Raw genomic sequence first — 25,291 nt, 5'->3', positions numbered from 1 at the left:
TCATGCTGCACTTAAAAGTTTCTCTTTATCTCCACCCTAGCATTTGCAGAGCCCAGACCAGGAGTACTACTGAGGGTAGTGGGTAATGTGAGTTGTCTGGGTTATTACATAATGTAGGATTTCTCTTGGCCAATTTCACATTTTCTTTATACAGAAACCTGCATGTGTGTTGGCCGTACCAGTTTCCTCTTCCATCAGAGAAGATAAATAGGCACCCTGAGGGTTAGATTCCTCTGAACTATTGTAGACATCTACTTCAGGGTGAAATGGAGTCTAGACACAGTTGTGTCTTTCAATGGGCTAAGAAGGAGCACTGGATGATGAACTCAGGTGCAGACCCTTGGAGGTGCCTACATGTGGTGGTTGAACTTTACCCCTTCTGGCAGAACAGATTGTTTGGGTTGCATTCTTGTTGCATGGAACTTTGTGTATCCTTTGTAAACACTGTGAGTTAGTTCTGGGCTGAGCTTCCATATTATGAGAACATGTTGTTCCCTCTGAGTTCTGGCTAATGTCACTCATGAAGATCTTGAAGTACAGGGAAAATCGATGTGTGTAAATGATGAGTTTCCATCTGTACTCTTTCATGATGGTAAAGATCAGCAGGGAGGCACTGAACTGATTTCTGGAGACCATTGTTCATCTTTCCATTTAGGATGGCATTGTGCCTGCTTCCTTTCTGGTAAGGATCCTGGACAAATGAATTACCTTTTGGGCACAGAAATAACAGCGATCGGGTCTTGAATATTTAAAGTCTTATACTCAGTTGTGCAGATTTTTGGCTGCTTTCATTTCCGTTGATGATTTTTGATGCTTTTTCTGAGGTCTAGCAGGGATACACAGAATAGCTTTGGAAGGGTTTTTCTCATGGAACCTCACATTCCAAGCACACATTTGAATCAGCAAGGAGTTGGAAAGCCATTTGCAAAGCCATGGAAGAAAGAGCTTGACTCTTACTACAACTTTTAACCATCTCCCACAAGCAGTAGGAGAAAAACTTGCTTTAGGAAATTTGAGCAGCCTCAGTTGAAGAACATAAGGTGACTTCCAAAAGGTTTTGAAATAATCAGGTTGGTACTTCCTCCACTTTTAACAAGAATTTTATATCCATTGTGAGCTTTCCTCAGCAATTTCATTTAGAGTTTCTTCATGCAAAGACATGAATATCCATCCTATCTCATGAAAAAGTCCTGTAAGACTGGTACCCTTCCCTTTTTTTTGAGTACCAAGCATTGTAGTATATGTATGAATGCTGTCCACCACAAACCTCATCATGTTTTATGAATGACATTGATGAAATTACCTAAATTATCAAACAGCACAATCTAAACGTAGAGCAGAAATATTTCAGCTGTGGTTCACAGATGATGCAATCTCCTAAGAGAGCAGAAACTCAGCCTATTCAGACTGATGTCCAGAACCTCTGATTGGGAAGGGACATATATTACATGTAATAAATGCTTTCTTGGCTTTGTCTTTCTCTCCAGTGATTTCTTACATAGCAAAACTGTTGCATTTTTAAATAATTTGAAGGAACTGCCACGGTGTTGATAGCCTTGGCTCCTTTTTTGTATGTGTGATGGTGACAGTTCTGAGGAGCTGGAACAGAAATAAAGCTTGCTTTATAGGCAGGAGGGAGGATTGGCTGTGGTGCATTTGTTTCACGGTTTTGTCAGGAAAAGCTTTTTTAGTGTAATATTTCATTGCAGATGCATGAAATGCAGAATATGTTTTCCAACTAGAGAGTTTAGAATTTTTAGGCCTCCAGGTGAGAATAAGGGCCACACAGGCCTGTGCAGTTACAACTATATGCAAATTAGGTGCACATTTGCACAGCTGCACTTGTGCTAACAAGCACCTAAAAGCGGTCAATCCTTCCAATTTATGTTTTGTCGTCTCATCAGCCTAGCTTTCACCACCAATTATGGCTAACATCTGTGCCAGTACGCATGTGCATCTAGCTGTAATCCCATAACACACTTGTTTTATGCGTACACATCTGCCTTAGAAAATGTCCTTTACATTTTTGGAAGCCTACATCAGCTTCCTTTTATAATAACTGTCCTAAATTATACAATAAACTGTCTCAGTGCTTCATTTGCAAGTTATGAGAAAAACACCGAAACACATGGGGTGACATAGACTAAATCATACTAAAAACAGCCTTTTTTCTTCTATAACTGCAGTTGTATTATTACTGATCGCAGCCCGGAGACGAGCTAGCAGAGAAAATGAATACGTGTAAGAAAAGGTTATACCATTGACTGTCATTACAGAAGACGCTTTATTATTTTTCATGAAAGGCTATTTTGAAAGTCAACATTAATTTCTGTTACAGCTCAAATGTTTTTGTCATTCAGGGGTAGGTACAGATTTTTCCTTGCTCGCTGTCCCCTTACTGCTGCCCTCTTGATGCACGTTTCCTCTTGTCATCTCCCTAGGGCAGGGTTGGGCTGCTCTGTCTTTTGTATACTTGCTGCAACTTTCTGTGCACTAGTTGGGCTTTTACCCATGAATCCAGCACTCTGTTCATTTAATTCTCTTCCCTGGAAAACTGTGACCAGTGTAGCGCAGTGACCCAAAATGTACTATTATTAATTTGAACTGTAGGAACATAGGACAGCAAGGGTAAAAGTTTAAAACAACAAAAATTATATGTACACATCTGTTTTGCCATAACTTGTTCTATCATCCAGAGGGGGAATCTAACAGGTTCGTTTTTACCAGCATCCAAGTCTCTAGCTGACCTTAGTTCAAAACACTGGTTCTCGTGATTTTTCCAGAATGCGTCCCTCCTAATGCCTTTCAGTCTTTGTACTCTCCCCTCTGCCCACTCTTTTCTTTGCTGAAAAAAAAAGAAAAAGAAAAAAAAAAAAAAAGAGAGAGAGAAACACAACAAGGTGGCACGTTGTTATTCGTCCTGAATTTATTCTGCTCATGATTTCTGCTGTTGCTCTGCATGGGTTTATCTCCTGAGCACCTAGGAGCTGAATCAATGCATTATAAAAGACAAGAGATAAAGTTTACACTACATGCACAACTAAAAAGTCAAAGACTATTATAACTTCAAAATCATCACAGTATGTATCAAAACAAGCACATAAATTATAAATAGGTAGTATAGGCATATACATTGTAAAGCAACTTAAGACTAATTAAATGCTTTGTGCGCTTCTGTATGAAAGCTACATGTACAGATAATGTATAATTTATTAAAGGATCAGATTGCATTAACAAATAGTTAATTAAGCATAACAGGCTCCAAGGGGTTAACAGACCATTACGGTTACAACAAATACAAAGTTTACAGTATGTACTAAAACAGCTCTTCATCGTTTTGTAGCCACTAATTTACTTATAATGAGACCTAAAAATGCAGACATTCAGAATGTGACTGGCAAAGGACTGGTGTGGCAGGAAACAAGCTTCTTTTGTCAACATTTCTTTGTTCTTCTTTAGATAATAAACAACATTCCATGGGCAAACACGCAAGATAAAACAGTCTTGCACAATCTTCAAATTATCCTACTATCACATACATGAGATCTCCAGCACTATAGATTTTCAGATGTTCTCTGACTGCTTCCTTCAGGAGAAAAACGTTGTTTCCACTATTGTTTTTTACAAAGAGCAAACCAAGTGGAGAGTAATCTGAAAAGCCAGTTTCCAGCTTCTGTGCAATCCTTTCCATAAGGTCACGTTCACCCGGAAGAAGTAGCGATCCCTCAGACCCACTTGCCTTGTCCTCTTGCTGTTTGCTGACCGGTTTTGTTTGGTCATTTCTTTCACACAGGCCAGTTGAATTAATATTTTGTAGTAGTGCATCTGTGAGAATGTACTTTTACACTTCTGCACAGCTTTTGACTGTGTACGTGTCAAAATTCCTGAGCACGCTAAGTAGCTCAACACAAAACAGTGGAAGAGTCAGTCCGAGATGATAACCTCGCTGTCCCCATATACAGATGTGATTTGGGATCAGATGAGAGGATGTAAAAATACCGGTGTTTCTGGTGCTATTAGACAGCTGCTAGAACTGTTTGTGATCATAGTAACTCAGTGGGAAGCTATGCATTAAGGGAAGTAGGCAATACATGTTATAGGTTATTTTCTGATGATGGCTTTGTTTCATTTGATTGTCTCTGTTTACAGTGTACTTTTTCACCTGGGAGAGGGGAGGGTTGTCTAGATAGTGTATACATATTATTCTGGAGGGGCAAAACAGAGGAAATCACCTTGCACTTGAAGCAGAAGGTGGTGAGATGTACAAGGATTTCTAACTTCTGTGGCAAGTTCATTTTGCAGACTTGGACAGGCACCCGTGACAGTTTTGCAAAATGCAGACAAGCTTTGCCCTTAGAGCACAGGGTTTGGCTCTCAAAAGAGCCAAGTTGTTGGCCACAGAATTCAAACAGACTTTTTGAGCGCCTCGTTCTTTTTGGTACAAAATGAAACCATCCCAGGTGAAGGAGATACGACCTGTGAAAACAAAACAAAACAAAAAAAACAATGCTGGGCAGCAAGTGGGGCTGTCCTCTGGACTGTCTAGAGGCAGTCTGGATTTATCCGACTATTTGCTGTCTGGGACAGTTCAACACAGCGTGAGGTTTCTGGCTCTGTAACCATCTGTAATTCTTGGATTTTGTATCTGCTTAGGGCTTTTTTTCCTCTCTCTCTTTTGGTGGTTTTCTTTCCCGTCCATGCTCTGCCTGATTCTCAGAACATCAGGCAATCTTCACAGAATCAGATGCTAAGTAGTCTGTAGCAAGTGTAAAGAAGCACCTGGACTGCTGTATTTTCATAAAGTTTCTATTTTCAGATAAGTTGTCTTGTATATTCTTTAGTGAATGGTAATGGATTTTTTAAAAAAATCAAGCTCCATACACCAGCATTTCAGACATGGGCTCTGACACCTCAAGTGAAGAGTTTGGTACATTTTAACTTGTGTAGTCTAGAACTACAGGGGAGAGGCAGAAAATCAGAGTGTAACTATTTCATCTGTGCTTTTCCCCTTGCCCTGACGGGTTTGCAGCCAAGGAGACTTTGAACAGCATTAACACTTAAGCCTGCGGTTTGAAGAAACAGTTTGCAGAGGAGCGTGTGCTATTTTGGAAGGGTTTTTATTCTGTGATTTCTTCAGGTTGGCTGGCTGTGCCAGAAATATGGCCCCACCTGCTCCAGTTTGCTTCCTTTGGGGTGGCTTCTGCCAGCATCCACATGGTCTGGGGGAGCCTTTATTATACCAGTGAGGGCTGTAACCACAGCTAGCCCTGGGCCAGGGGTGTGCTGGTGGTGGGATACACGGCATCCCTCTGCTCAAGGCAAGAGCAGACCAGAAGAACATGACCCATAACTTTGGTACGGTTATTGACTCAAATCTATCCCTGGTGTTATCCCTATTATGACTTAATAGTCTGTATTTGGCTCGTTACATTTTAATGACATCCTTCTTGAAGAGAGACTGCTTTGTGGAAATTGCAGATTTATGGTGTTTCTAGGAAGATAAGTTTATTTCCAGCTAATATGAGCCACAACACACTGGGACTAATGCAATGCAGCCTGTGTTACAAGTGTGATTAGTTTTATATCCTATTTTCTTTCTCCCCTCAGAGGATTATGCCCAGCTGTGCAACATTCCTGTTCCAGGATCTCGACGTCCATATGGACAAGATGCTTTGGTTGACTTCGAGGAGCACTACACTCCAGAAACTAATCCATACTTTGTTGAAGACCGTAAGCAAGTTTCTCTGTTATGTAAAATACTTGAATTGAGGGTTGTAACTTGGATTATTTCCCTGTAGCTGGCTTCATTCTTCTGTTTGCTTCTGAGTAATGTGGCCTATTTATGTTTTAGTTATTCCTATGACATTAGCTTTCGGTCAGGTGTTCTGGTTCAAGAGCCAGTGTTGTATAAGAGTCCAGTTGGGCTCTGAGTACAACGTTAATTTTTAATACAGTGGAATAGTTTGTGCCAAGTGTACTAAATTTATATTTACCAACAGATTTACAGCTGAAGGTCAAAAGGATTGCCAGTTTTCCTTCTCACAAATTAATTTTCCGTTGGAGCATGGGACAGATTTCTTTGGAGTACATTTAGTTGAACAGACAAAAACAAAAAGGGGAAGAAAAAAAAAAAGAAAAAAACCTCCCTCCATCTCCATGCCAGTTTTCCATGATTTTCCAGCAGAATTTATATGGGAGAAATAGAGAGTATGCAAGTTGTTCTCGCTCAGCAGAGAAACTACAGAACAAAGTATGATTGGAGAGTATGCATGCATATAGTCTTCAGGCTGGAAGGGTCTGCCAGGCAGGGTGTGGGAGTCATGTACAGCATCTCAGGTGTACTTCAGGAATATCAGGGTTCTTTATGGATCCAGCCCAGCTCACCGTTAAGGCTTGAGGGAGAGGAATCCTTGCAAATCTCAGTATCTTCCTCAAAATCAGCCACGCTGTGCACATCCGGCATATTCCATCACAGCTTCACAGAAGAAAAGTGGGGGTATCAGAAGGAACTGGTAACTTCCAGTGCTTTACACACGTGGCCAACAAGTTACCACTACAATCTTTCCCAAAGTGCTTCTTCTGTACAAGGAGATACTTACAAAGTAAAGGTAACTGATCAAAACAGAGGAGGAGGATTACGGCACACTACTGGGAGAGTGATAGGCATTTCTTGTGCACATTGCACCTTTATACAAAGCTATACAAATCATAATAATGAGCTCTTTTCTATTCAGCATCTAAATGACCTTTCACCTCTACATAGAACTGTAAAACGTCTTATTGTTTTATATCCAGATGATTTTAATTAAACAGCACTGAGTGTTGATATCTAATTAAAATGTCACACGGATGAAAATTACCACGCATAATGAAAAGCCCAGAGAGGTGACTGGGTAACCAATGTGACAGATAATACACTGAGTGGTAAACAAGTTCTTTACAAGTAAGTTATAGGCAATGGTGAATAGATACAGTAAAATTGTAGACTGTTTTGAATCCACAGTTGAGTCTTCCATGCTAAGGAGATAAGAGCTCATGTCTCTTGCTCCCATCCTATCACTGAACCAGGTACGATGGTAAGTAAATGCATAAGAAACTCCCAAACACATAGCTGTGTGATTGTCCTCGTCAGAGGCATATTACCCGACAAATACAATTCAGTCATGTATTTATCATCAAAGACTTCATGGCCATGATCCTGCTGCAGTCTGTACAAGGAATATGACAATACTTGCCCAGCCCGTGGCAGGGCCATGTATGTCAATGTATTTGTCAGCTGTGTGCAATCAATTTCTACATAACCAAATACAAATTATTAGAATTGCAACATGTACCCCATCCAGCTTTTTTGAAGAAAAACTTTTGTACAACTAGAACTTGCTCTATGTGATAGATATTTTAGATATGTCTATGTACATGCATATATATATATTACATATAATGTATATGTAAAATATGTATTGGGAGGACCTTTCCCTTTCTTGGCAGTTTGTTTTTTAAATTAGCAAAGCTCTTTGCTTTAAGGGACCCTCATGAGCCCTCTGCAAGCTCTACTAGAGGGCTGAAAACATAATGAAAAATGGACAAATTTCTTACTACTCTGTAACCATACATCCTGACAGTCTGGTCAACACCCTCAGTACTACCGCAATGAAATGCAGTAGTACTGAGGGTGTTGACCAGATTGTCAGGATGTCAGTCATGACAGATTGTCATGGAAAAAATTGTAATGTTTCCCACTTAACGTACACTTGTATACATGCTATGTATTGTATGCATTCTTGAGATGTGGCTTAAGTCAGCAAGTACTTCTTATGTCATATATCTGTTCAGTGTCTCCAGAATTTATTAAGTGCATCACTGACCAGAATGATCCCTATGAAGAAGCCCCAAGACAGTAGAGCAAGTCCAGGCTGGATGACAAGTTATGTAGCCAAAGAAGGTGGGGGAGTGGATACAACTGTATGGAAGTTAAACAGAGGATGATACAGAAAGGGCAGGGTAGGAACAGCAAAGCAAGAGAAAAGAGGGACTAAAGAACAAAGACAGGGTGACAGGGTAGAGTAAATATAAAAAGACAGAACAGCAAGCAAAGGGAAAGGGAGAAATTTATATTCCTAGGTAGCTTTGCAATTGTAACATATAAATAGGTAAACACATTTTAGATAAGCCAATGATTTGTTTGTGGAATTACTGCATTAGTCATACGTTATGGGGCAGATGGGGAGATGTATCCTACTCAATTCCACTCCAGCTCCAATTTCCCCTCCACTTCTATGCTATGTATTCATTATGCTGGTAAACCAACAGACTCTCAAGGGCTCTGCACTTTTTCCTCAAAAGTCTTTTGGATGTGATGGGCTGCCATCTGCAGTCCTGTTACATCACTGCTCAGTGACTGGGAAGCTAGCTGAAAAACTTGTGCAGAACTAAGAGGAGCAATTCAGTCCTACAGAGATTCTCTGAATGTGTAAAAATGTCAAATAATTTTTAAATACATATCCCTCTTTATACACAAATTCAGAACTGTCAAATAAATAATAAAATGGGGAGCCTTTGAATAATCACTATTGAGAATTATGACATGGAACGATCAGTAAATTATAAGTGTTTGTACTGGCACTAATCAGTGAAGTACCAGCCAAAGGGTTATTAACCAAGCCCACAATAGTAAAGCAGTATCTAATTTCTTCTTACTTTCCATAAAGCAGTTGAGACTGAATTTTTTAAAATGTATTTCTTGTAGATAAATTAGAGTGTATCTTTTCCCCCATATACAGACATCTCACTTTTCTAGAATACCATTTTAAAATACTTTTGCCCCAAACAGCGCTACTGCTGTTTACCCTTTTTTTTACATGAAGGTTGATATGCTTAAAAATTAAAATAAAATGTGCTATTTAGAAAACACAGATTTATCCGTTAAAAAAATGCAGTGTGCAGTGTCACTTATTTAAAAAAAAAATCACATTTTTAACACAAAAATGTAGAGTTCACAAAGTTACACAGTTTTCTTCTTGAAACATATCTCAGCGCTTTTCTAGTGCATTTAAAACTCCAGATGGTGCAGATCTGCTAAAGCTGACCTATGTTCTGCAAAGTCAAGTCACATTTCAGTAAACCTCTGAGAGAATTTCAGGGTCTCGCTATACATTTGGGTATATATATTCAGCAACCCTGTAACTTATTTGTTTGTAATTCTTTCTTCATTCAGGTTTTCTGAACAGCTTTGAGGAGTTACAAGCAGAGGAATGTGGTATTCTGAATGGATGTGAAAATGGCCGATGTGTAAGAGTCCAGGAAGGCTACACCTGTGACTGCTTTGATGGTTATCACCTGGACATGGCCAAAATGACCTGTGTTGGTGAGGACAGCGTGTTTACTTCTTACTCTTCTGCTAGCCTGTCAGTTTAGCCACTTGACTTAAGGAGGGGCTAAAAAAAAGAGGTTACAGATGATGACCTGAATTCTATTACAGTTGCCAAATTTATATCTGATTTACTGCAAAGTCTAGCAAATATTGTTACAGAAATAACTATGGTGATGTTCCTCAGTGCATTACAGCTCCGTTCAGTTGAGAACCTAGAAATGAACAGACACACCATTGTGCAAGGAAGCTTAAACCTGTATCCATAATGTCACACTGTAACATGAGCAAAGCTTTTTCAAAGGGTTTAGTGACCTGAGAGGATGGATCTGGATCCAGAGTGGAAGAGTAATTTTAGGAGCAGATTTTTAGAGCAGTTGGGCCACCTAAATATTCAGATATCCACTTGGTGGGGCTTGGCCCCCTAATTCTTACTGATTTCAGTGGTGAAGAAGCCAGACTATCCTCTCACCCCTCAAACCAGCACATCTGCACAACAGCTAACCAGAACATCTAGAGACTATATCAGCAATTAAAATAATGAAATACAGGGAAGGCAAGTGGCAGGGCAAAGACGAAGCAAAACAATCAACGTCCCCCAGTGTAGAGCCTAGTATAGACTGCACGTGCATATTTCAGTTCAAGGTGTCTGTACTAACCTTGCCTAGCACTACACTTCATAACCCACAGCTGCAGTCTCCTAGCTGTATCATGAAAAGCTACCTGCACGCCTTGTAATCTTCAGGACTCTACAACAAGCTGCTCTCCCTAGCTGTGCTGTATCGAGTACAGGTAGTTTGCTTTTTATAACTGTTTAGTTGGCAACACCAAGAAAGCCTAAAATACTTGATTCTTTTTCATAAAGATATTATACTAAGAACTCGCAGAACCTCTCTTATAAACCACTTCTAAGCCGTCAGATAAAAACCTGTAAGTGGTTATTAAATTTTTGTTTCATAGCTTGAGAGGAGTTTGGACTTGGTGATCTAACAGCTTAATGCCTTTTAAGACACTATTGATTTGTCACAATAACTTCGTCTTCTTCCCAATAAAATATTTATCTGTCACAGCTTTTGAACGGCCCTAATTCCACCTGATCTGAACTGAATATACAGTTCTCAGTGTATTCCTACAGTATGTTCTACTCCTGACAATGCTGGAAACAAATGAGTTTTACCTACATGTGTTTTGATGTTCCCTTTTTGCAGATGTGAATGAGTGCAATGAGCTGAACAACAGGATGTCTCTCTGCAAGAATGCCAAATGCATTAACACAGAAGGTTCGTACAAGTGTTTGTGTCTCCCTGGGTATGTACCTTCAGACAAGCCAAACTACTGCACACCACTGAACTCAGAACTAGACAGTGAACTGGAGTAGAGGAAAATCTCCATATCCTAAGCCCATATACTCTGCACTGTATAAAGAAAAGGAAGAAAAGTATTTAACTTGAGAAGAGAAGGCACCAGAGTAGTGAACATAAGGGGAAAAACACATTAAAATGTGTCAAAGGTGAGACATGATGGGCTGATTGTATGTCAGCTTCACTGAAGTGACAGACCAAATGGACACATTACTCTGTATGAAAGAAACAATCAAGTATATAGTGTGTTCATAAGAAAAAAAAAATCATTGAAAATAAGCAAAAACAGTGCTGTTATTTTAAACAGAAGAGCTTTGGTTTTCTGTTTTTTTTTGTTTTGTTTTGTTTGTTTTGTTTTTTGTTTTGTTTTACTATTGCTTGATTAATTTGGCATTTAAATAGTGATGGAAATATTTTATATTACTATGTCATTTTTTTGATTGTTCAGTTCCTTGCCTACTGTTTCTTTTCAGTCCTTTTTTCTGATCAGTACAAATTATTTGATACAGATATTCTTAGGATATTTTATAAGAACTGTTACACAGGGTAATGCTCCTCCTACTCTGGAACATTGGTCAGTGACGTTTTTAATTTGCTAGTTGTCTGCCCTGTGGAGCAGGCACCACTTGTTTTCAAATGTTTATATACCTTGGCGAAAAGTCTTTGTATTCATTTTGTATTCTGTATGGTTGTTACTGCACTTAAAGTCTCTAGAACCTTTCTTGCCAAGTTCAAAGCTGCTAGTGGACAACATTGGATTCCTTTTGTACATTAAAACAAAAGATTTTAGCTCACGTCTGTATTGTAATGTGTAAATTGAACACAAGAGAGATCTTGTATGATTACCCTAACATATTAAAGCTGTATATTAAAACTCAATAAATTCACCTTTTTTTAGAAAAAGCTATTTACTAATTGTAGGCTTTTTTTTTTTCCTTTATTGATATTTATGTTACAAGAATGTAACCCTAAGGTGTTCACAGTACTAGAATTAATTTACATTACAACAGTTATACAGAGTTGTCTGGCTGGTTTTTCCTTCTCATGCTGTTTTAATAAGACCAGAAACTGAATTAGCTGATGCCTAAACTTAGGCTTCCAGGGGGAAGATTTCAAACACAGACCTACAGAAACTGTTTGACTTGGAAGTTGATTTCCATGGAATTTTTCTTCTTGCCTGGTTTAGGCATGTTTCCCACTAAATCTGCGAATCATGCTCTTCAGTATGATGGCCTGGTTTTCAGAAATAGTAAAGAAAAGGGGGCAAATTTCCTTTTCTTAATGAACTGTACCTTCCCATAAACTCCATTTCTCAGTGGAAGGAGAGAAAGAGATTACGAGACTGACAGATGTTTCACTTCGACCTCCTCCAGAATGAGTTTACTTTGGAAATCCTGAAACAGGTCCTTTTGATATTTTCCAAATGAAACATTTTTGTTGTGTCTTTGAGACCTGCCCTGCATTAAGAGGAAAAGCATAAAAGGAGACTTTAAAAAATAGGTCAAATTGGGTCCAATTGTCTGAAAAATTTTATTTCTAATTTCACACACACAAAAAAGGAATACTTGTTTTGGTTCTGACTATTTTCCAATATTTAGGTCAGTCAGAACCAAAAATCCAAAACTCCTGTAAGCTGTATTCCTTGATGTACTGAGCACTTGGTAGATCTCGTTAAGACCCATGTGCTTGTTAACTGTGGCAGCATATGTCCTTCTCAGGGCCCCTCCTCTGTACGTGCTGAAATTTGACACAAGGACTAGTGAAGATATGGTACATTTAAAGTCAGATTGTATGTTAAAATGCAAGAACATTTTCTGAATACAAATGTCGGGGGAGAAATCTTCAAGGAAGAGACTTTTTGCAAAGTACTCTACATGCTTAACTTTTCTGAAATTAAGCAGGAGACGGATGGAAGGCCAGTCTCTCTTCTCAGTCAAAAGAGGTACAAACACTACAGCTCATATATAATTACAAAAAAACCTACTTCTTGCTTACCTGCTGTGATTGAGGAAAAAGATGGAAGGTCTGGTCTTACTAGGGAATTCCATAACTGCAGGGCTCTTAGTTGTCCTGCTTAAGGTTAATTCTCCTGTGATTTTAGAAAAAATAAACTTTTCACTGGTGAAGCCACAGGGAAGGGAGCATAATCATCATTCTAACTGAACGTGGATTCTGCAGTTACATCTCCTCCCCACGCCAACATTGGACATTCTCTTCCTTCCAGTATGGTAGTTCTGAAGACTAAGTAGATCTGCCTCCAAAGTCATCAAACTTTCCTTTGGTTAAAAGGAGTGGGGTTTTTCCCCCCCCCCCCCCCTTTTTTTTTTTTTTTGTGAAAATCCACATTGCCTCGGGAAGGCAAAAAATGCCTGAATCATATGGAGAACTTACAGAAACTGAAAGCCCTGAATGCACAGTGACAACAGAAAATTGTACTTCTAAGAACAGAGTACCTCCTTCATCTGTGGAGAAGCTACCTGCTTCTGAAGATCTGTAGCTTTTCCTTTTATAACTTTTATAAGCTTCCCATCATCACTGTGTTCTGGAGTGGTGCTGCAAAGGGCTAGGTACTTTTACATTGGGTTATTTTTTCATAGTTGGAAGTCCTTGGTAAAAGGAGTTCTTCCTGAAAGGTGTTACTATCCTGAAATCTGGATTAAAGGGGAACTCTGGTCTGTGTTCAGATGTCATGAAAACTCACAGATGAGACAGCGCTCCCCACTCTCCTTCCTCTGGACGGCCTCTTTCTGCTTCAGCAATGGGCTGGGCTCAGCTGCCATGGTTTATGCCCCAAAGCTGCCGTGGTGGTCAGCACCACAGCTTGAAGCTTTCCACATACCAGGACTGCTCCAGTCCTCCCCCAGCTAGCAAATTTGTATGGCAGTGAGTCCCCACTTTTCCTGGGCGTACAGCAGTATGACAGCTGAGGAAATAACAGTCAAACTGCAGTACCCGTAGAAGACTTTGCTGGGAGACAAACACTGTGCTGAACGTGTAATTCTGAGCCACAAGACTGACTCCTTGCTGATTTATTACATCTTTTTAAAACAACAAGTTTAGAATACCCTGGGAGTTTGCCATTCTCAGACAATGAACACTCCAACTCACTTTTAGTTATTTCAGACAAAAAAAAAAAAAAAGACAAACTCAAGCTGTTCTGTGAGCAACAACACTAAAACAAAGCCTGCTTTCCTACAACCTTTCCCCATAGCTCTCTCCTGAGCAGACCAACTCCAGACCCAGCTCCTTGCACCTCTCCCACTCAGCAGGCGCACATGGTTGAAATCAGTCACGGGGTTAAAAGCCACCGGCAGGCTCAGGCAGATGCACACACTGGCTCTGGATCCAAACAAACAAACAGAGCAGCCAACCCAAGCCTAAATGGCCTCTTGGCCTATCAGTTTCTGTCACCAGCAATACACAGAAGAGGTTCTGGTGTGATCCTGCCACCTTCCATCTCCCCTGCCCGAATCAAGGGGCAACAGCTGACCCAAACAGCTTGAAAACATTCTGGTTTAGCAGCCGTGTCCTCATCACAGCCACACTGGTCTATTAGACACTTCATAAGCAAACAACGTACTTTTTGCATGCTTCTGTCTCTCCCTTTTGCCTCTTCTTACCTTTGATATGCCTTAAAGCACATACAAAGAGGGAGCCAAAAGCAGCCTAAATTCCATTTAGATCCCAGTGCTCAGTATTTCAGGTTGACTGGCTCCAGGCCTTCAGAAATGCCTTAAAGGAAACACAATTGAGCGAATTAAGTGAAATTCAGCCCATCTGAACTCAGGCCCTGGAGCCCACCTACTTTGCCCCAGTGTAGCAAGGCTGGTTCTGTCACTTCACCTGAAAAGCTGCAGGGCTCAGAATACAATTTCAATTCATAGTTAAACAAACATTTTCTTAACATCATTAAGATGAGGGATTGGACACCACAGATACAGCCATTTACTTGTTACAAGAGCTGTGGTTTAGGTGAGAACCCTAAAAATACAGAAACCACCAAATACAATCCCATGATTCAAGTTTCTGAGTGCGGCAGAGTCTGGAACCGATTACAGTTTATACCAAATGGCACCAATACTTTTTACATCCATATGGACCCTTTAAAATATATATATATATATTAGTCTTTTTTCAGCCAGCCGTACCCTTGCTACAAAAGTGGTGTTACGGGATTGCTGACGTGGTAGAACTGAATCCTGCTGGTTTCATTGTAATGGGAGTGTGCTAAGGAGAACAAAGATACCACAGCACCGAAGTGACACATGCATTTGGGTTAGAAAGACATTTGATAACAATAGATACTTTCATGTCGGGATGCTATTCAGTGAAAAATTAGCCAACATTAAAACAGCATTCAAAGTGAGCACTAACATTCCTCGGGAAAAGCGCTGTCACAGCGGGACAGACCATTTGAATCCAAGAGACAAAATTGGCAGTCATGAAAATATTCAGCTGGTCAGCAGCAACTGACATAAATAAATTCCTGCCTAAGACAAGTCCTAAAACACTAAGGGCTCCAGTGCAGTTGTCATGAACTATTAGCTCACAGTGATCCAGTTTCAAGGTCCTCACTGCCCCCTGAGTGATGTCCACAAGGCAGCAGAGGGCCTCCTGGCTCTGGCACTCTCTGCTGGCCTCTCAGAAGGAAAGGTGACAGGCCCCGTTACAGCATGCCATGGGCCAGACCTGGCCAGCAGCTGAACCACAGCACATTCCTTCAAAGCACACAGTGAACTTAAAAACCCCGCTGCTGCCTCTAGAAGAGACTGCAGCATTGTTCTTTAATAACGCCACCCACTTTGAAGAGCGGTTTGTTCTTGCTGGGGACTCCAACACCAAGCAGGCCAAGGGAGCTATTAAGGAGCCATTCAAGCGAAGAAAAGAGGTGAATTGCTGCATGTCACAGAGGCGACTGCTCACATCTGAACTCATTATGTGGTATTTATGTAGCTTTTTCTATTGGAAGATCTGACATTTACCTAGGAAAGCTAAGTGACATGTCCAAAAGGGAAGCAGAAAATATAAGAGTGAGCAAATGAGGAAAACCAGCTGTTTGCTGAAGATGATTCCCATCGAGGGACGATGTCAGCTTGTGAGCGAGCAACAGCAGCCTAATGGGAAATGCCAAGGGCTGAGTGAGTTACAGCCACTGCATTGGCCTGCAGGGATGGCCTCACAGCAGGAGACCCAGAAAACCTGGAGCCTCCTGGGCCACCACCTCCATTGCTGACAAAGGCTGTGCTTGTTTGCCAAGCTGTGAGAGATCTTGGGCCTCCTCCTCACCCCCTCGCCTCCACCCCTTACCATGTTAGAGCCCAGGCACCATGACGCAAACATCTGTTGACACAAGATTATCCTGTAGGGACCTGCATTCAGAATTTGTTTCACTATCTGATGGGGGAAAAAATATGTAAACCAGCGAAATGCCGAGTGTCAGCTATCTGAGATTTCATTACAGACCTCCGAATCACACCAGATGAGTGTTTTGGCTCAGAGACTCCTAATGGCAGTCTTCAGGCTGCATGTTCTGTCCCAGGTAAGTGCCTGGGGCCTGTGATTGCTCTGCTCTTCTCCCGCTCGAGCTGCAGCGCTGGGAAGACACCTCTGCACCTCAGCAGCTGTGCAATCTCACCAGAGTTTGAAGTTTGCCCTGCCCGAAGCAGGAGACTGCAGGATGGGCCTGCAGAGGTCTCTTCTGAACTACAGATTTCCATGACAACAGTCTGTGCTCTGAGGCAGCAGCCTCTGAGACTTACCCTTATGTAAGGCAGGGAGCTTGACAGAGGGGACATGACCCCCCCTTCCTCTTCCCCTTCTTCTTCCATACTTGAGCATGTGCCAGGAGTGTGCCTTTTGCTTTGGAGAAAACAAACACGAGTCTTCTTGCCTTCAACCAGCATGTTCCTGAGGAGTTAAGCGCCAACCTCAGGTAGAAGAAAAATTCTGCAGTGGTGTTTCTGTCCTGACACAAGACACAGAGGAGGGAGGAAATCAGATTTTTATTTCTTTCTATGCTGACTTTCCCTTCCTCTCAGGTCATGCTTCTCCACACACTGCTTTCCATTAGCTCTAAACCAAGGGGGATGGAGAGGATACTGCTAGCCAGCATGGAAAATTTCTACGTGACAATTTCAGCATCACCTCCAATCCCTATCTAGTCATGCTGCCAGCATCCATTCTGGGCTGGATTTTCCAAAGCACTCCGTACTGATTTAGTTTTCCTCCCACTGAAACCTGTGGCACCTCCACGGATTCCAGTGGCAGCAGAGCAAAGTCTGTGCCAAACTCTTGAAAAATCCCACCATGTGTGTTTGATGAGGAATGTATCTGGCAGGAAAGTTTTGAGTACGGCTAAGCAGGTTTTTTATTTCCTTCACGTTAAAAGCTTCATTTCTGCCACATCTCATCTAGGATGTAACTGCCCTGAAGGGTGCCTGGGACTTATTCCAAGGTCCCCAGCAGAAGGTAGTCTGTTTCCACCTACAAATGAATTCAACTTTGGTCCCTGTCACTTTGCAAGTGGGCACCATTCTTCAGATCTACACTTGCCCCCCCTGCTGCAGGCAGCCATTCAGCTCAGCTCCAGCCACCAAGGCATTCCCCTTTTTCTGTCCCATTTACTATTCCTTTCCAGGGTCAGTCCTCTCTGCAGCCCTGCTTCTGCTTTTTGCCCTCTGGCATTCTCTGTCATTTGCTTGTGACCAAAGCCTCATGCACTGATTACTCCCTGCTCATTGGTCTTGGCCTCCACAAAGTCGCTTTCAGTCTTTAAACACTGGTGTGGCATGTGGTGAAACTGATAGCTGCTATCCGGTACTTAGAAAAACCTTCCGCCAAAGTAAACCCATCACATCCGTCACAAGTATCGCATGATCTCACAGCGTCCTCTCACCTCACAGAAACCTAAGACACCACCATAAAGTCAACTTTGTATTCGCCCCAAAACTACCCAGAGGGATGCAACGTGCACGTTTTCCTTCTTTTACCATGACCAATGAACTTCAGGCATGCTTTTAGCAATGCATGTATTCTTCTCTGACCTGCAGCATCAACAAACTGAGCTGAATAGCAAACATGGAATAAGGAAGTTTCAAAAATAAAACAAGAAAGGAAAGGGAAATCCTTTGATTTGCACAACAGTGAGCTGAATGAACATGGAATTTTCATTCACGTTCACTCATGCTTAAATGTCATTTTTCCAAACACTAGAGACTTGTAGAAAAAAATAGAGAAATATTAATTTTAAATTCCCTTAAGCTGAAAAGAAAAAAAGGAACTACATTAACTATATTACTCATTGCAGTGCTAGCTTATGTCAGTACACTGAATATAAAACAAAGCAGATTGATGGGGAGCTTTTGAGGGTTTCACTATTGAAGGAAACAATACATAGTACATCCAGACATATATATTAATTTAACATCTGGTAATAGTTCTGGTATTGGGTTATTCCACCAGAAGGCAGCAATAACTATTTTCAGCCAAGCTGGCCCTTACTTCATCCCATAAAAGTTGGTTTATGTTTGAGTGTTAGCTAAAAACATTACCTCTACCACATACTAGACTAAAACAAAACACTTGCAAACATGCACCACGCGGAAGATAGGCTAAAATCTAACACTGTATGTATTTTCCCTATTTAAATATCTAACCCAAAACTGCTCCAAGATACTCGGTGGCACACAGGGCTCAAGCATGAGGACCTTGAGGAAGGGCTCCTTGCACAGGGGCTCACCATCCTCCAGAGCAGACCAAACAAAGGCTGCAGCAACTCTCTCTCACTAATCCCTTCTACTTTTAATTTCTCTGTTTCAGTTCTTTGTCATTTCCACTGCCATCCCTCCTCTTTATTCTTCTGTATAACTGTAATTGACAGTATCTGTTACTCGAACTATATTAACATTTTCCCATCTAATTTCAGTGCAGCTCCACTGACTTCAGGGGACTCACGCAGGGAGTAACTGTGCTCACAACACAGAAAGAAAAACACACATTTGTCTAACACTTCAAAATTTCAAAAACTGAAACTATTCAAATCTGGGAGGAATAAATTGTTTAAAACCTTTTGAAGGAGATTTAGCAGCATACATTGGAACAATTTGCTAATCTAAATTTCTTCTGTGTTTCAAAACAAGTAGTATCTCACTGAGACCTTCCAATTCCCTGGCTGGCAATATGAAACATGAATTAAGATACCTGTAATTAAAGGACAAATAGTAAGAGTCAAAACAAAATTTTTGAACTCTGAGTTTTGGTGTTTAAGTTATCTTTACATAAAGCATTTTATTGTAGCACCAAAAATGGGATGAAGTGTCAGCAGCTTGTAAAACTGATTAATTTTATAGGTAATAAAATAGATATTAATAAAAGTTCACAGAAGTCTCCTATTGCAAAACTAGCAAAAGATCTGAATACAGCACCAGCTGTTCAACAACTGGACAGAAATACAGGGAACTATCATAAGAACCTGGAGATACATGAGGAGAGACCAAACCCTTATGATTCATTTGGGCTGAAAAACTGCAGAAAAGAGGAGAGCTACGAGGAAGCTTTGGCATTCACAGGTTTTAAGAGCAAAGGTACTTCTGCCTTTGTCACTAGAGGTCAGCACAGCATCTGAAGTGCCACATTGCTCACGTTTGAGGAATGATGATCAAATCTGCAGCCCTGAGAGGGAAACTGTGTCTCAGGAAGGAGCTCCAGGAAGACACCGTCTGTGTGTCCGCGCCGGGAGTTCGGAGCCAACTGCGAACGTGAAGCCTCAGATGCAGAACACAGCTGATGGCAGCAACTGAAGAGCCTGGACTCCAAACCAGAATAAAAGCATGTGAGAAGTTTAAAGGTTCCAGCAGAGCAATTAGTGTCTAACCACGGCTATTTTTAAAACATCCATTAGCCTAAGGTAAAAGCTGTCACCTAAGAAGCCCAGCTGACTGGCGGTCTGAGGACTCCTCCTGATGGATGAGAAATAAACTATTTAATCTCCCTGCACAACAAAATTCCTACCCCAGCCTGTCAGCAGCTGGTCTAGCTCATGTAAAACTCACTCATACAGGCAGGTCAAGCTGATAGAGAAAGCATTAACTGCACTGGAACAATTCCTAGGAATGCAGAGGGGAAAAAAAAATAACACAGGCAGACACTGATCTGCCCAGCACAACGCAGCAGATATCCACCATGAAATCCTTGCCCCTTTAAAGTCACTGGAGAAACCTTATGGGCAGGGAGCGTGACTGCATGCTGCTGTTCCTGTCCTCGGGGTCTCCCAAGGGTCCCGCTGCTGCCAGCCAGGAGGTGACACGCCACCACAGCACCTGACAGGAACCACGAAGGAACCGCTCTTCCTCTTCCTTATAGCACAACTAGATCATGGGGGACTGCACCAGTCAGCTGCTCTCAAGACAGGTGCAGGCAACAGAGATTTGGCACTGAAGAGATGTCACCTTGGGGCTCGACAAACCCCCTTCAAGAGCATGTGCCAGGAAGAGGTCCCTGTCCTGGTGTGATTTATGGCGTTTGACTTACTGCTCCAGCAGATGAGCACGTTTGCCAGTATGGCCCAGACTCCAGCAGACCGGTGTTGCTGTAGCTATGCCTCAAAAAGCAAATTAGGACAGACTGCCCTACCTCAAATGGCAGCAAAGGGGGCTTGTGCTGCAATGTCTTTCATAGGCTGGCACAACGGTGTTCAGCACAGCTGAACCTATTTATTTCCCATGTCCTGGCACCTGTAAGAAGGCAAACACCTTGAAATCTAGAAAAGTTTGGTCAGCAAATGGAAACCCTTTGAATAGTGGCAAAGGAAGCAAGAAGAAAATAAACTGACGCTGGCATAAACGGCAAGGAACGCATCTTGCTCAATGAATTACAGCAAGGGGAAACTAGTGCACATGAAAACCTAACTCTGTCAGCCTAAGAGCAAAGCAGGCAATCCTTAGCCATTGAACAATACTTTTCTTTCTCAATCTACACCTGGTTACAAGGGGGAAACACAATGGTGTGACCCAGCTGCTGGCTGCCAGGAAAAGATAACAGAATGCTGTAGGGAAGTCTTTTTGCTACAGATCCATCACCTGCAAAATGCATTCTTGCTCTTTTATTAGTACATTATACACAAAGGTGGAAGCAATTTGTCACTGCTACGTGTTTTCTCAATTTTTCCTTGGAAATTTCAATTTTAAATTGCACACATTCAAATAAATACAAAGGTAGAAAAATGGGCTTTTGAGATCCAACAGGCTGTAGTCCAGGACTATAATGCTTGAGGTCTTCTATCCATCCTTAATGCCTTTGAGTCACAGTGCACAGGAGTCAGAACTGGGCACCTTGTTGTGGCAGGTGCTGTAAAAAAGGCTTCCTGTCAGCTGATGTATAAAATGAGACAATAAGATGGATATGGATGGAAGAAGTATACAAGCAAATGATGAGATACCACTAATGCTGAGGGCAGCTGCCCACACTGATTCAGCAAGGGATGCAGTCAGGAAGGGGGGCTTCTGACACGGCATCCTGAGCACCCACCTGCAAAGATACGCAGCACAGGCTTTCAGAAGAATTTGTTGGAGTTAATTTCTGACAGTGTAGGACCCTGATGAACTTTTCTGTAGCCCCTTTTACCTCCCTGGAACAACTACCACCGCCTGCCCTGCCTCAGCACTTCTGACATTTCCAGAGGGTGGTGGGACAAAGGAGTTTTGCACAATAGGATTGCAGTGCTGCAGTTGTTTGGAGTAGCTTTACACAAGCGAGGGAGAAAGCTTGAGGGTGCTTGCAGGAAAATTTTACAGGTGGGAACATAAAATGAAATTGTGAGAAGGCTGGAAGCAAAGAGCAACTCTGCTAGAGTAAATTAAGCACACACCAAGCAGGACAGAGAATGCAAAGAACGTTGAATACAAAGATGTGACTGAAAAGGGAACAGGAGACAAATAAAATACAAGGGAAAAAAAAAAAAAAAAAAACAACAGATGAAAAGCAGGAACAACCAACAGAATAAGCTTTCCAGACAAATGTATTACTTCCTGTGAGGCCTTTGGCAAGCTACTCTATTTCCTCATCAATAACATGGAGATAATGTTTCTGCTGTCACCATCTCCCTGAAAGCTTTAAAGTCCTGGTTATTTGAACAGAAATCTCTCACAGGGAAGATATGGGATGTACATAAGGTTTAGGCCCAAATAACTTTAATATTTCCTAAATAAAGCTTTAACTTTAATCTTTGCTATTATACTGCCATCATGCTTTTTGTTCAAGACACGGAGAAAAAAAAATGTTTTGGTAAGCAAGAAGGTAAAAAATAAATTAGTCTTCTATTCATGTTCTTCCCTCATAACCACACGACATTTTCTAAAACACACACACACATAGCTTATAGCACGACAGATTACAGACAGCAGCTGTGCTAACCTCACGAGGCCACAAACACAGGACAGACGACGAGCACCTTATCTTCTACATGTATGTCAACTCACAGCTTGAGTCTGACTTGCAGCTTTCCCTGACTTCTTTCTTAAGATCACAATGAGCTGTTCTTCAGCTTGCCCCACAGCTGGAGGCAGCAGGACTGTCAGGATATTTTTATGCTTTAATGGCTTTTTTGAATGGTGGAGGGGAGGAAAACAATACACTTTCTATAGACTGAACACGAGCTATAATTAGAAAGGCCTTTAAATGCACAGATCCTCAGCTGCTATAAACTGTCACAGATCCATGAAAACCAATTGGCCAGATTCCCCAGACAGTTCAAATCAGCTTCGCTCCGCTGAAGTTGATGAAGCCACACCAATTTGTAGAAGACAGGGATCTGGCCCACAGCCTGCACTGCAGTCCAGAAAGACCGTTTGTGTTTAACAGGATCAGAAATCAAAAGAAAGGTCTGGGACCTTATAATTTACTCAATACTTCTAAGACAAGACATCTCCATGGTGTTAAATCAGATAGACTAAACATGAGCTGTAAAAGACAAAACCTGTTTATTGTTTCTTTCTCACTATAGCCTGACCAAGGAAAGTTAAGTAATTTCTTGCAACGTATTCCATTAGGTGATGAAACATGCGGACAAGAAGGCGACAACTGAGGACAGAAGAGGGAAAGAAACAATACTATAAAGAATTCAAGCTATTTTATGAATTACAGACATGACAAACTAGATTGTGCTGCCATGCTCTCACTGGGCTGGGCTTTATGTCAAACCTATTCCCACTGATGTCAGTGGAAAGAGTGGTGTAACACAATGCTGCTCAGCAGCACAAGGGAGGGGCAGCAGAAAAGCAGAGGAGAAGGTTCAGATATTTCAGCTTTTTGTTTTGGAAGCTGTTCTGATAAGCTCCCAATCTCAATTTCATGGGAATTTGGATACTGTTGTTACTATTCTGGTTGTGAAAAGCCAGGTGGGGAGCTAAACTAACAGGAATCAGCACTAGACTGGAAAATATTGAAGCATCTTGTGACTCACTGGCAGAAATAAAAATGATTTAAGCAAAGCCACTTTGAGGTGTCCTGCAGTGGTTTTGTCATTCTGCCATAGGATCTCTCACTCATTTTCACCTTCTGTAGTGAAGAATTTATGTCAGGAACGAGCTGACTCTGCACCCAGGAACTCTCTGAAAAGAAAAGAGTTTGCTTACATCCTTAACACATGCATGTATTTTCAGTGCATAGAGAGTAAATGAGCTGTGAAAACAAAAGGCTTTGAGTTCAGGGGACCAAAAACCCCGCAGTGTATGGAGGTATGGACACCACAGTGTTGCTCCACATCTGCTCTTGCAGACACTGTTGTCCTACGGTATAGTGTCCTACCAGTCTTAAAGAAGACTAGTAAAAATACATATTTCAGAGAAAATACTTTTTTTTTTTTTTTCCTTTAGCATAGAGCAATTTAATTTGACCTTACAAGCATTTGCCGTCAGCAACTCTTTCTCACCCAGGTTTTAGCTCTCTTGTCGCTCCATCAATTACCTGACACCCAAAGGAAACTCTAGAGCGGAAACTCTGAAGACCTCTCAAGGCTCTCACCTCAAGACTGCAAAGTGGGAGTGAAAAATTTGGCCACTGAGTAAGAATTTCTTCCAGTGTGCAAAGTAGTCACACTGACAGAGGAGAGAACTGCTCCCACCTTTCATTCTGTCTTTAATGCTTTTGAGATGTTTTGACTGACATGGAGAAAAGGTCCATGTGCCTGAAAGAAAGGCTCCCCCCAAAACTGGTGCAAGCAGGGTCCTGCAGCTGGGCACTGGGCTGACACGGAGGAGGCAGCTATTCTAGACGGAGCCTCTCCAGGGCTCCGGCGGTGCTTGGCGCTGGCGGCACCGCAGTGCACAGCGGGCATGTGATGCAAATTCACATCTGTAACCACTAGCAACTCACTGAGCAGATTTAAGATTTAAACTACATTTGAATAAAGGTATGCATGAGCGAAATACTGCTAAGCAGCTTTGCGTTTCAGTGCTGTCATACCGGGGAGATCAACGTTTCAGAAACAGGTTTAGTTAGGCCTCTTGCACAGCAGTTACGTAATAAACTCAGTCAATTTTGCGCATTGCTAGTTCTTCAGCCTTGGTCTGAGGTCTGAAAGAGGCAGAAAGACTGCAGCTTGCCTGCAGTCACCTCCATAACAAACCCTTCTCTGCTAAAACTACTTGTGTGCTTACATTAAAGTCAGTATTTGATCCGCTGTGCGCTATGAAGAATTATATTCATCTTTGTCAGCTTTGTCGTGCAAGATCTGCAAAGAAGGACATCTTCCTAAGACTTGAATCCTGTATGCTAATAACTAATATTAACACAACCAAAAAATATCATAAATATTGTAACTTTCAGGCCCTTCTATAAATGAAATTACTGATTTTGAGAGGGTGATATAGTCTTACTTACAGAATCCCATTTTCATTTAACTTTATATAAAAGTGCTTTCAAGGGAAACGTTGACTGTAGTCACCATTAATTTGCAAGAAATCAACAGAAATGTTTATTCACCCACTACTTGTTTCTTCTTTTTATGTAAATAATGGCATTCTTGTCATGAGAAACAGGCTCTCTAGGAAGTTCTCAACACGGCAGGCACTTTCCTGAAGATGCTCTTGATTTTTATCTGAACTGCGTTGGTGTCATTCTCTTTACCTAAAACTACCCACAGATTTGCAAATTCATTCATAAAGCACCATACTAGCAAGCAGAAAGTATCATTACCTGTGTAATATGTATGAAACACAGGGCTTAATATTTTCAGAATTCCTCATATGCCCACAGGTCTTTTACACTCATCACTTTCAGCAAGACTCGTATGTGCATATTTCACCCACAAACCTTAAACTGAAAAAAAAAATTAAAAAAAATACTCTTACACAGAGCAACATCTCCCTTTTAAGTCTTTACCTTTCTACCAGAGTAATCACCAATTCCAAACCATGCATCATGATCTTAACTAGCTTCAATAAGCACGCTGCTGTGCTAACATGAAACCACCACTATAAAGACCAGCGGAAAGTTTTTGTTACAGCAAATTCCCTAGTTTATATAAATTGAAGGGAATGCATGTACCTCAGATAGCAGAATAAAAGTG

At 41.3% G+C, this 25,291-nt stretch overlaps 1 protein-coding gene and 1 long non-coding RNA gene across 13 annotated transcripts in view; one reads left to right on the top strand and one right to left on the bottom strand.

Moving 5' to 3' along the window:
* Nucleotides 1-11,636, top strand: part of LTBP1 (latent transforming growth factor beta binding protein 1) — a 203,104-nt gene extending 191,468 nt beyond the window's left edge. For all 12 annotated transcript variants that reach the window (XM_080588430.1, XM_080588429.1, XM_080588431.1 and 9 more), the window contains 3 exons: nucleotides 5,608-5,730; nucleotides 9,215-9,364; nucleotides 10,576-11,636. In XM_080588430.1, the coding sequence (XP_080444556.1) occupies nucleotides 5,608-5,730; nucleotides 9,215-9,364; nucleotides 10,576-10,745 (443 nt within the window). In that variant the 3' untranslated portion in view covers nucleotides 10,746-11,636. The remainder of the gene's footprint in view (nucleotides 1-5,607; nucleotides 5,731-9,214; nucleotides 9,365-10,575) is intronic.
* On the bottom strand, nucleotides 11,078-23,321 carry LOC308193595. Its single transcript, XR_013949801.1, has 4 exons — nucleotides 19,369-23,321; nucleotides 16,488-16,693; nucleotides 14,349-14,460; nucleotides 11,078-12,817 (listed from the first exon to the last, which is right to left on the bottom strand). It is a non-coding gene; the product is annotated as an uncharacterized lncRNA (long non-coding RNA).
* Nucleotides 23,322-25,291: the final 1,970 nt, after the last annotated feature.

Source organism: Anser brachyrhynchus (assembly GCF_964034855.1).
Source record: "Anser brachyrhynchus genome assembly, chromosome: 3".
Taxonomy (NCBI): domain Eukaryota; kingdom Metazoa; phylum Chordata; class Aves; order Anseriformes; family Anatidae; genus Anser; species Anser brachyrhynchus.
Note: the sequence above shows the minus strand (reverse complement) of the source record. Positions and strands in the feature narration are given on the sequence as shown.